This window comes from Pseudochaenichthys georgianus, chromosome 7 (assembly GCF_902827115.2).
Source record: "Pseudochaenichthys georgianus chromosome 7, fPseGeo1.2, whole genome shotgun sequence".
In the NCBI taxonomy this organism is placed as follows: domain Eukaryota; kingdom Metazoa; phylum Chordata; class Actinopteri; order Perciformes; family Channichthyidae; genus Pseudochaenichthys; species Pseudochaenichthys georgianus.
The window spans coordinates 41,388,434-41,400,232 of record NC_047509.1 but is presented as its reverse complement, the minus strand read 5'-3'; the positions used below and the strand labels follow the sequence as shown (position 1 = coordinate 41,400,232).

General features: G+C 44.3%; 1 protein-coding gene across 1 annotated transcript in view; it reads left to right on the top strand.

The window, feature by feature from the left end:
• Positions 1 to 11,799, top strand: part of vps13d (vacuolar protein sorting 13 homolog D) — an 87,664-nt gene that overhangs the window by 28,684 nt on the left and 47,181 nt on the right. The window contains exons 22-30 of the mRNA XM_071203590.1: positions 64 to 154; positions 279 to 405; positions 492 to 672; positions 1,330 to 1,554; positions 4,477 to 4,612; positions 4,731 to 4,929; positions 5,651 to 5,822; positions 6,566 to 6,681; positions 7,155 to 7,379. Coding sequence (XP_071059691.1) covers positions 64 to 154; positions 279 to 405; positions 492 to 672; positions 1,330 to 1,554; positions 4,477 to 4,612; positions 4,731 to 4,929; positions 5,651 to 5,822; positions 6,566 to 6,681; positions 7,155 to 7,379 — 1,472 coding nt within the window. The remainder of the gene's footprint in view (positions 1 to 63; positions 155 to 278; positions 406 to 491; positions 673 to 1,329; positions 1,555 to 4,476; positions 4,613 to 4,730; positions 4,930 to 5,650; positions 5,823 to 6,565; positions 6,682 to 7,154; positions 7,380 to 11,799) is intronic.

Genomic DNA, 11,799 nt, shown 5'->3' with positions numbered 1-11,799 from the left:
AAGTGAAGAGTCACTTCTGAAGTGAATGCTTTATTCATAAACCTTTTTATGTTCCATTCTCAGGTTCATTCTTTGTCTCTTGTGCTAAACAAGAAAACCAATGAGCTTGCCAGAGCGAGCGTGTCCAAACTGTCCGCTCATCTGGAAATGATGGGTGCGTATGAAATACCATAGCTTCACCTTGCCTAGTAAAAGACTACACAGCAACATGGTGTTACAGATGAACTTGTGAGGACAATGTGAAGTGTAATGTTCCCACATGATGTCTTCTCGTTAAGATGGCGACCTGGCGTTACAAGGCAGTTTAGGAAGTTTGTCCCTGAGTGACCTTACACCACACGGTGATCTCTACCGAGAGCGCTTCACCACCCGGGGAGGGGAGGCCCTTATTTTCAACATCCATAAGTATGTATTGCGAACCTTTGAGCAGAGAATAAGTCTGTACGATACGAAGGGATTAAAGAACTCTCATCGTGTTCCCGTCCCCTCAGGTACGGCCAGCCTGACCCTTACCTGGAGCGGGAGTGTGACATCAAGGTGTCCCTGCAGATGGCCTCCGTGCAGTACGTCCACACCCAGCGCTTTCAGGCCGAGGTGGTGGCCTTCATCCAGCATTTCACCCAGCTGCAGGATGTCCTCGGCAGGCAGAGGGCTGCTATGGAGGGCCAGGCTGTGAGTACTGTGTGGCGCACTCTGCTTTAGTGACTGCTCATTTCAGCTGAGCTGAACATCGTACAAACAAGCAACCCCGAGAAATCAAAGTGAATGCAAATGACATTGGTTGGGTATTATCAGCTGTCTTTGACAAACATAAGTCTTCATTGAATATCAGCTATCCATCAGAAGTGTGCATTCATGATGTCCTCTTTTATTTGTACAACTGGTTTGTTTGTGTACATGGAAAACAAACAGTATACTACAGGGCGACCAGGTGGCATTGTGCAAGGCAGGAGGAGCCCAGAGGAGTTAACTCAATATGTAGAGACGCCCATTTGCTTCAATCTTCACAAGAATCACTCGAGCATTCTGGAGTGGAATCCGAAACAATATTGAACTACATTCTTCATCACTGTGCCGACCATGCTTCACTGTGGACATCCACTGATGGAATGTTATATTATCTTTTTCTCTTTTTTGGAGCAAAACTGTCTCAAATATAAATCCAACCTTTGGTGTTGATCTTGTTAAAACGGATGATTCTTCACTTCTCAACGGTTGTGTATGTTATCCTGTAATAGTAATGATATCAGAATAAAGTGTTCCCCTGCTTGCTCTGTTTGATTTCTCTCACCTGGCCCCTTCCTCTCTCCCTCTCCCTATCCCCTGCAGGTGCGGGAACATCCTCAGCGGGCTTCCAGGGTTCTGCTGGACATCGAGGCTGGTGCCCCAGTTATTCTCATCCCAGAGAGCTCATGCTCGCCGAGGGTCATTGTGGCCAACCTCGGCCAGCTGAGGGTGCAGAACAGCTTCCTGCCAGCGGGGGCTCATGGGACTTTCTCCCTCAGAGACAAGGTAGAGAAACTCACCATGGCCCATGCCTTTTTCCCCTCTCTGGTGAGTAACGCTGCCCGTGCGTGCATCGCGTGCACGCCTGCAGCCCCGCTGACCCTGTGCATCCACCCCTGCAGCCCCGCTGACCTTTCGCTCCCTTGCTTTTCTAATGGAACTGTATTCATGTATGCATTGAATGGTATCACCCACAATTTAACATGCAGGGTTACCAATTTATGTTTCACACCACATACCAGCCCCCCTGAAAAGCTCAATGCACAGAGAACCTTTTGCCATCTTATCATTTAGTAACGATCTGAACCTGGTCTGCGATGCTCAATGAATACAGCATAGCCTGACTCTTTGCTGTAATGTATGGTCCCATAACTAAACCTTGTCAATGTCTCTAATTGTCTTTGATTGAATTTAGCAATTAGTTAGTTATAGCCAACACTATTTGTATAGTGCACATAGCATATAGCACACCAACGGCACGTTTATGAGGAGCCTCCTTTTCAACAGAGGCAGTTTAAGGTTAAGTTCTCCATGTTTCCAGAATCATTGGCACCCGAGCCCAGCTGGCACAGAGAACTGAGAGCTGCATAGTTTGAAGACTGCTCTCCGTGGAAATTAATAATAATAATAATAATAATTCCTTACATTTATTATTATTTATTATATTATTTATTATATTATTTATTATATAGTTTGCTGGTTTCCACTGCTCAAAGCGCTTTACAGATACACATTACACATATCATACATGCAATGGTCACTGTGGAAAATACCCACAGGAGCAAATCCTGGTGAAGTGTCTTGCCCAAGGACACAACGGCCTGACGCAGTGGGGCGGGAGCGGGTTTCGAACTGGAGTTCCCCAGCACCCCCCTTGATCTGATGATCGGATGCACAGACCACTGCGCCACCTGTCCCACAATTAACCGGACATGCGTGTGACATACTATTTATTATTCACCATACTTTCCATACTACCTGCTGCCATTATGCCTTTGGAACGGGTGTCAGGTGTACGTTGTCATATCAGACCATCATAAGATAGATCACAGTGAAACATATTATAAGCAGCCTACTTACTAATTGAAAGTATTAAAGGTGAGTAAAAACTATACCATATATGCTTGATGCTTTTTCAGCAATCTGGAGTTCTATATAATGTGAATGGCATTGTTTTCCATTACACTTCTCAAAGACAACACAATAATAATGTTGGCACACCTCCAACGTAGTGCTGTAAACACTGACCCGAAGACTTGGCTGCTCCCAGGCTCATGCCGGGGGAAAGGAAACTGTCCCACCACCAGCTCCAGCACAGCATACGGTGGTATTGGTGGGAGAACACTAGACACATGTTGTATCGGTCTTTCAGATGCATCTTGTGCTTTTTGTGAATAATGTTATACTGCATGCACGCTCATACAAAGATCCATTCATTACACGGTACCTTGTGTGCTTTTGCTTTGGGGTGAAAGGGCTTTTCCAAATAACTTAGCTTGTACCACTTACCAGAAACTATCCCATGACCAAACTTCAGACCGCTGACAGCATATGTTGATCATTACTTTTGGATCAGATTAAACCGTTTACACTTCAACTCTGTGGGAGTATTTGGTTTAGAAATATAGTCTTCATTTCTTCTCCTCTGGTGAGTCAGTTGCTAATGGTCTGGTGCTGCTTTGGTTGTCAGGGAGTATGGTCCAGCCCTGGTTTGCTGTTTTGATTTTATGGACATTCTGAGTGCCGCATGAATGGTTTAAAATAATACACCAACTTCCCAAAGGATGTGTGCTTATGAAAGCTTAACATGTGTCTTAAATATTGATGTATATTTATTAAAAACTCTTGCTTTACTGATATGAAAGAAGGTTGAACATATATACAGTGGAAGACTAGGTGTAATGAGAGTTTCTGAGCAGTGCACCCTCTGCCTGGCTCCCAGCTGTATCAGGATGCCACGCGACAGGAACCTCCAGCATATGCCAGGCTCTCTTCACAATACATGGGTGTGAAGTTAACCCTTTGTAACAATATAATAATGTGAATGGCAGGCAGCGGCTACAAACATATCACAATCCTAGTACACCACGTCCTTCTCTCCTTTTGGACGTCCTTGACTCTGCGCGCACAGAGGAGGCACATCATTGAAATATGATGTATTGAACCGCGGCATCAGCTGCCATAGTGTTTAATGCCGCTCTGTCAGAAGAGCATAACAGTGTTTTGTATTTACTTTAAATTCAATGAATTAAACACAAGTAATATTCAGTTGAAATGTCTTCAAAGAATGCAGTTAGAACAGCAACTGAAGCGCCGTTTTATTGTGCAGTTGATCTGCTACAGTTTATGAAGAGAGAATGAATAGCTAATGTCCTGACATGGGCTGACATTCCAGATGTGTCAACATCCCCTGGCAATTACTTTCAGAAGTCGGTGTATTGCTTTGATACTTGCTTTTCAAAGGACACTGTCTCATGTTGTTGACGTTGCCCTCATTGAGAGTCGCCGTGTTTGACTCGTAACATAATAGTTTAAGTCGTTCTTCTGTAGAGGTCGTCTCATTGTTAGGTTATAAACAGTGGGAAAGACTAACTGACTTCTGTGTTGATGAGTTGCATCTTCTGGCTTACAATATATTAGCCCAGTCTGTAAGTTGTTGTTGTTGTTTTGTCTGAAGGGGAATGCAGGGAGTTGTTGACATGATGAACAATGCCAGATACACAGATGTAGCACTGTGTTAATACCTTTCAAATGTGTTCAGGTAAAGAGCCATTTGTAATGTCTTTCCAATAATAAAACCAACGTAGAAACCAAAACATTAGTATTTATTTAAAATGACTGTATTTGATGTTAATTTATTTTTCTCAGCACCTTTTAAAACCGGATCAGCTGCTGTTGAGTGCACACAATGATCAGGATGCTTGGTTTTAAAGTGAAATGTGTCATTGCTGTTCTATTCTCTTGGAACAGGAGCGAGTGAGAGCGGCGGGGAGGAATAGTGAGCCGGAAAAGCCCAGCAGGACCCCCCCTTCCAGCTCCAAAGGGTTTACCCTAGGCAGGCCACAGGTCCCCGACACACGGGGGGGGGATGAACCTCACATTTTAGGTTAGCATTGCTGCATATTTACAGCAAAGCATACAGTGAATGTAAAAGCACCTCATGTAAGAAGTGGAACTGAGAGCCTGTGAAAGCCTCTGAAGTGTCTGCCGTGTTTCCCCGTTAGAAGAGCACGTGTGCCTGCTGGACTGCATCGCCCTGGACCTGCAGGAGGTAGATATCTTTGCCGCAGAGCGCCTGCCCTGTGGTAAACCTCCCGAGTCCTCAGACCTCATCTTTCCTTCCTACTCTGTCCGTCGCACTGGCGAGAACCTGCTGAAGGACTGCTGCCGGCTGGAGCTGAAAGTAGAGCGCAACCTGGACAAGTAAGTCCTGCTTATTGTCTCATTGGTGGCAAAAGTGATATATCTTTTACAATGAAATCATTTTGAGGGCTCTGATTTGGAAAATAGTCTCGACTATCTGTCCGTTTTATTATTCTTTGACATGGTGTTATCGCTGTTTAAAGAAATCCTACCAACAGTATTTTTCACAAACCAATTCTAATCTAGAGTTTGAGATGAGCAAAATGTAACGATTTGAATGTAAATAATTGTTTATCATCTCCTCTCCTTTTTTATTAGAAATAATCAGTGACTGGGAATGTAGGTTTGTGTGCTTGGCTGAAAGAAGAAGACGCTGCACTCTGTAACGTTACAAGTAGCGACAGCTAACATTTAGCATCTTGCACCTGTTATTCCAAAGGTCAAAACAACCTGCTGAGGTTCACTAATCTGTCACGTCTTGCACTATTTTGAATAGTTTCCTTATTCTTTATGCAGCACACATAGACCAATACGCCTAAGAGTCCTATAACAACTGCGAGACACAAGCCTGTATTGAGTGGCATCTTTTGTCTCTGGTCTGGAGTCACCCTTACTTCGATTAACTTGAGCGCTTTGCACAGGGCCCGGAGATGGTTTATGTTTCTGTGTTTCTACGAGACGTAGCTCTTCTCTGTAAGAAAGCATGAGGTGTGAGTGTACCCAGAGCCTGCATAGGAGGCTTGTTATGTAAACTCCTGCTTGTGTTCCCTCATGTGGTCAGGGAGCTGAGCCATGCAGTTCCTGACATGTCTCTCCACGGCTGCCTGTCGTCAGTCCACTGCTCTCTGGACCTAGAGCACTACCAGCTGATCCGAGGCCTGCTGGAGAACAACCTGGGAGAGCCTTTCGAGGATTTCCTGCGGCCCTACAACTTACAGGACCCCAGCAGCTATGTGAGAGTGCAGGCAACCACACACACAGCTGACTGCAGTCTGTATAACATGTCCACATCTCTGATGCAATCACTGCCAATCTGTGTCTCTGTTAAAGGTCACCTATTATGCAACATTCTCTTTTTGATGTGTTGTATACATAAATATAAGCCCCCGGTGTGCAAGGAGACTCACAAGGTGTCAGAGAATACAACCCTCTCTCTTTCCCTCCTTACCCACATCTCTGAAAGCGGGGTACAACGGAGCTGATCCAGATTTGCTGAGAACTTGACGTCATTACTAAAATGTGGGCTGGCTTTACATTGAACTCCTGGTAACGTCCCGCAACTTCGAGGGACTTAGAGTAAAGCTGTTATATATATATATATATATATATATATATATATATATATATATAATGACGGCAGCGTGTAGCTGAGTTTCTGCTGGTAGACAGCCTTCTCTTCGCAGAGCTCACGACTTGCATGCGGACGATCCAAAGGTGCGTTGCCAGCAGCAGCTCGGTTACATTTAAAGGGCTAGACCCAGAATCAGCACTTTAGTAACAGGGCTGAAATAGAGGGGTATGAGGCATGCTACCATGGGTGATCTGTTTGGTATTTTGAGCAAAACACTTCAGGGACATGTTTTGTATAGATATGGCATAACATGTGAGCTTTAAGGACGGTTTTAACATTCAATTTGTTGACTGATTTGAGTCCTCTAAATGTCGTTGTTGTGGAGCTGACTGTGTCTCTCTTTAGACGGTGTTAAGTGGAGATGTCTATACCAGCATGTCTTTCTTGGTTGACATGATGGATGTCAGTTTGGAGCTCTTGGACAGCCCAACACACACAGAAGATGGACGCTCATTAGCAAGGTGGGCCTTTTCCTCTTCTTACAGCCCTGTATCAATTTAGATTTGCATAGTTTCAGGTTAATAAATGGGTATACTTGTGATGTACATTGGAATGAATCTGAGGTCCCATAAAGCCACTGACTTCCCTCACGTACATTCACATGCAAGCTTAGCATAAGCATTTCTATTTGATACAGATTACGCAAGAATGACTTCAGCCCAACACCATTATAAATGCACGAGGTCATAGTGACAGTACCATGGCCCACAGTGTTGGGACGATCTCTGTCTGCGACCAAACATTTCAAAAGTATTTGAAACTCCTACTCGGACTGAGGCTAATGCTAGCTGCTGGTCTTTAGCAAACACAGATACAATGTGAAGATTATCATCTCTCACAGCTTTAAACTAGAACATCTCAACCCAGTAGACTGCATTTCTGCATCATAGTAAAGAGATGCCATCTTAATTATGTTTGTTTCTCTCTTACAAAGGTTTGACTTCATGAAATCGAAGCTACTCTTTGAGAGTTTCTCCAATGGATCCAAGTCTGTTAACCTGGTGTCTCACTCACTGCTGGCATATGACACTCGCTGTAAAGGGCCCAACAAAAGCCCAGGGCGGGCCGCAGGGGGACGGCACAATGTGTTTGACTGCATCCTGCAGCCCTCCAAAACCGGCACCAACCGGGCCACACTGCAGCTGGAGCTGCATTACAGGTAGGGCTGTGTCAAACTTTTTGAGCTTCGAAGCTTATAGAAATATCAAAAGTATTAAGCCAAATGTGTCTAATGGCGCTTTTCCACTGCAGGACCTAGCACGGCTTAGCACAGCTTAGTTTGGCCTTGGTAGGCCAGGCTCACTTTAAGCTCAGTTTCCATTACAGTTTAGTAACTGGGGTAGTTACTATAGTAACGCAGTGTAGGCGGGGCGCTCGGCTGTTCGGCGGGCGGAGCGACGCTGCGTAAAACTGCCGTGACGTCATCTTCAATGCGAACCACAAAACCAAAACATCAGCCGTTAGCTGTTAGCACTCAGAGCTCACAGCTCCTCATATCTGTTCAGAAACTAGACAAAAGTTAAACAAGTACAAACCACAGACTGTCTGTGTCATGGCAAGTCCCTGGTTTATTTATGTCTGTAGGCCGTTGTTGTGAGTGTGGACGGAGCATATACAATGTTAGCTTAGCCTGATCGATCCGATCTCCATTCAGAAAAACACGCATTTTAAAAGGTTTGCAGTCTTGTCTGCAGACCGGTATCAGTATGTTGTTACTTTGGCATCATTTTGAAACGTGTATTACAATTAAATCACAGTAAAATACATTCATTTTGTTGTAGTTGTAGCCCCCATTGCCAGTGATTCTCTCTGACCGTTCAGCAGTCGAGCAGTCGAGTTTACCCAGCCCAGTCTCACATCACATCTTTCTACAAAAACGCCTCTGAAATTGTAAGATCCCTATGTTTTTTTCACCATTCATTTCCAATGGCTGGCGTCTATGTCACGTGATCTTCAACTTTCTCTCCGCAGAAAAAATGAAAACATGGCCGACCTTCGTTTTATTCTCGGTGTAAAATGCCTATTTTAAGGTTAGTTTGGCCATTAAAATGCGTTTTGATGTCATTTGATGCGAGAAATATGAGTTGTTATTTCAGATTATGTGTGCAGTGGATGTTCATGATCTTTAGTTTGCTAGTTATTACGAAGATTACTTCAGGAAAGTGTGTCCATACAACGTTTTCATTGTTACCAAGGTGGTTGCTAGGGACGCTGCTATCGATATTATTTCTGTTATGTTGTGTAACTGTTTAATGGTGTTATCTTTATTGCTACCCCATTCCCCGTCAATGTATAGTGTTGGTCCACAGCGCAAACGTATTAGTTTAACAAAATCCGCATCTAAAATTGTGACATAGACGTTATTTTCCCCTGTGCAATTCTCCAACCCAGTCTCACATCTCACATCACATCGTCATAAACAGATACCGGAAACAGACTTAGACAAGATCCTCAGCTCGGTGATTGGATGGTTTAGCCGCAATGCACGTTGGGAAATGGTGTTTATGCGATGGGAAATCCGATTTAAAAAAAAAAACTTTATTCCGAGTGTGCTTGCTTTTCTCTTTGGAAGTCATCACATAACGGCATTGTAATACACGGTTCGGCTGCATTAAATATTACATATCTGCCGTAGTTCTCTATTTATAGAGCCCTGATGAGAAGACTTCTAGACAAACAGGAAGAACTGCCGCCAAAACTGAAAACATTACGTGGATCATAAATATATCATCAATTAAACAACATCTTACATTTCTTTTCACACAATAAGTCTCCTTGCAGTATCAACAATAATTCGGCTGACTTTTATATTTACACAACATAACAGAAATAATATTGATAGCAGCGTCCCTAGCAACCACCTTGGTAACAATGAAAATGTCGTATGGACACACTTTCCTGAAGTAATCTTCATAATAACTAGCAAACTAAAGATCATGAACATCCACTGCACACATAATCTGAAATAACAACTCATATTTCTTGCATCAAATGACATCAAAACGCATTTTAATGGCCAAACTAACCTTAAAATAGGCATTTTCCACCAAGAATAAAACGAAGGTCGGCCATGTTTTTTTTTTTCTGCAGGGAGAAATGTGAAGATCACGTGACATCGACGCCAGCCATTGGAAATGAATGGTGAAAAAAAACGTAGGGATCCTACAATTTCAGAGGCGTTTTTGTAGAAATACTACGTCCCAAGTTGTGGACCAACGTAGTTATTACATGTTTAGAAGTGAGACTGGGTTGGTTTACCTCACTAGTTTAGCATATTCAGCCCGATTGTTGGCCCGGTAAGAACCTCGATTTTGGAGGGCCAGAAATAAGGTGAGAAAGTAGCTCTTAGCCAGAACTACCCCTAGTGGAAAAGCAAAAAAAGAACCGTGCTACGTGCTGCAGTGGAAAAGCGCCATAATGCACACACACAGACACACACAGTTTTGGTTGGGCCAAGTCAAAGCTGGCGCATTTAACCATTTCCATAACCGGTTTAAGCTATTGCTCGCGCCAAAGATCTACCATCTCTGAAGCCTATGAGCTATCAAGCAGAGTGTGTGTGTGTGTGTGTGTGTGTGTGTGTGTGTGTGTGTGTGTGTGTGTGTGTGTGTGTGTGTGTGTGTGTGTGTGTGTGTGTGTGTGTGTGTGTGTGTGTGTGTGTGTGTGTGTGTGTGTGTGTGTGTGTGTGTGTGTGTGTGTGTGTGTGTGTGTGTGTGTGTGTGTGTGTGTGTGTGTGTGTGTGTGTGTGTGTTTTCTCAGGACTTTTCAAGCATCTATCTGAATCTTTAATCTTTGAGCTTTAGCTTCTCTCCTGTTTTCCTGCTGCTATATGCTGTTATATATGTGTTTAAAGTACTGTTTGCCACTGACTTCATGAAATCGAATCAAAAGATGGCCCTGGTGATGATGGCTGCTGTGTCTTTGGCTCCTCTCCAACTCTGCCTTTCTTTTGTTTGTTTACATTTCGTCTTGTGCTTTTACGTTCCTTTCTGCTATATTGTTTAGTAGAGCCGACCGCACCAACTCTACTATACAATATAGCAGAGAGGAACTTCTACACATCAAAACTGTGTGGACAGCAGTCTATAATCAAGACCGTCAAAACAATGGGGAATCGCCATGGCTACCTGTTGCTGTTTTACCTGAGAGACGCAGCGGGGTCCCGGGCCGGAGTGCTACTGAGACTGAGGAAACTTGAGAACTGGCCTCCTCTACCGAATATTCTTCTGGCAAATGTCCAGTCACTGGACAATAAGCTGGATGAACTCAGGAGCAGGATGGCATTTCAACGGGACATTAAGAGCTATTATGTTATGTTATGGTTTTCACAGACTCCGCCATTGTCCCCGACAAGGACCGGACTATAATCTCAGGGACTAGTAAGGGAGGTGTGTGCTTTATGGTGAACAATAACTGGTGCACAGATGTGGGGATTATTTCTTCAGACTGTTTTCCTCATTTAGAACACCTCATGATCGGATGCCAGCCTTTCCATTTGTCGAGGGAATTTACATCGGTTGTGCTTACTGTGAAGGAAACTTCTGTGCAGCAATGTAGAACCAATGTTCAGGAAAGGATGGACACTGGAACGTCTTTAGTCATCACACTGATATTTATTGAGAGAGAATATACGGCCGGAGGGTTCACAAGGTATGTTCACAACTTTCATCGTGAGATCGCAAGCCAACTCTGAGGACAAAAGGACAGGATCTATACATTTAGAAGAGGAGGGAACTAAGAGCCAGCGTTTTCTCTAATTAGTACCAGACATTTGGAACAAAGACTGGTTTGTTATTATCAACTTGCATGGTCCACACTTCCCCCACAGGAAAGGCAGAAGGCCTCTTGACCTTACAGACCGGGCACATGCAAGACAGACTGAGAATCTCTAAAATACACAGATCGGATTAAAATATTCTTTGACACTTACAGCAGTGTATGTTCCGCCGAGGCGGCTTTCAGTGTCGCTGGGGATTTGAACACTGCCAACATGAAGAAAGTCCTGCCGAAGTACTACAAACACATCAGCTGCCCGACGCGCAGCGGAAATACAGTGGACCATGTTTATTCCCCTTTCTGACATGGACATAAAGCTCTCCCTCGCCCTCCCTTCGACAAATCAGACTACATCTCACTCCTGCTGCTGCCTGCTTACGGGCAGAAACTGAAACGGGACAGGCTGGTCACACGGAGTATACAGCGCTGGAGTCACAATCAGCTCTGCAGCACTGCTTGAAACTACGGAGTTGTGTGTGTTTGAGGATGACAACATCAACACACACACGGACGCAGACAACTTCAACAGGTGCAGTCTGCAGTCCCCACATGTTTCAAACACTCCACCATCGTTCCGGTCCCTAAACAAGTCTAAAACCACCAGCCTCAAGGACTACCGCCCAGTGGCACTCGCCTCCATCATCATGAAGTGCTTTGAGCGGTTAGTCAAATCATTCATCACCTCCTCCCTCCCTGACTCTCTGGACCCCCTGCACCCCCTGCAGTTTGCCTACAGAGCAAACGGGTCCACAGACGACGCCACAGCCCTCACCATCCACACTGCCCTCTCACACCTGGACCAG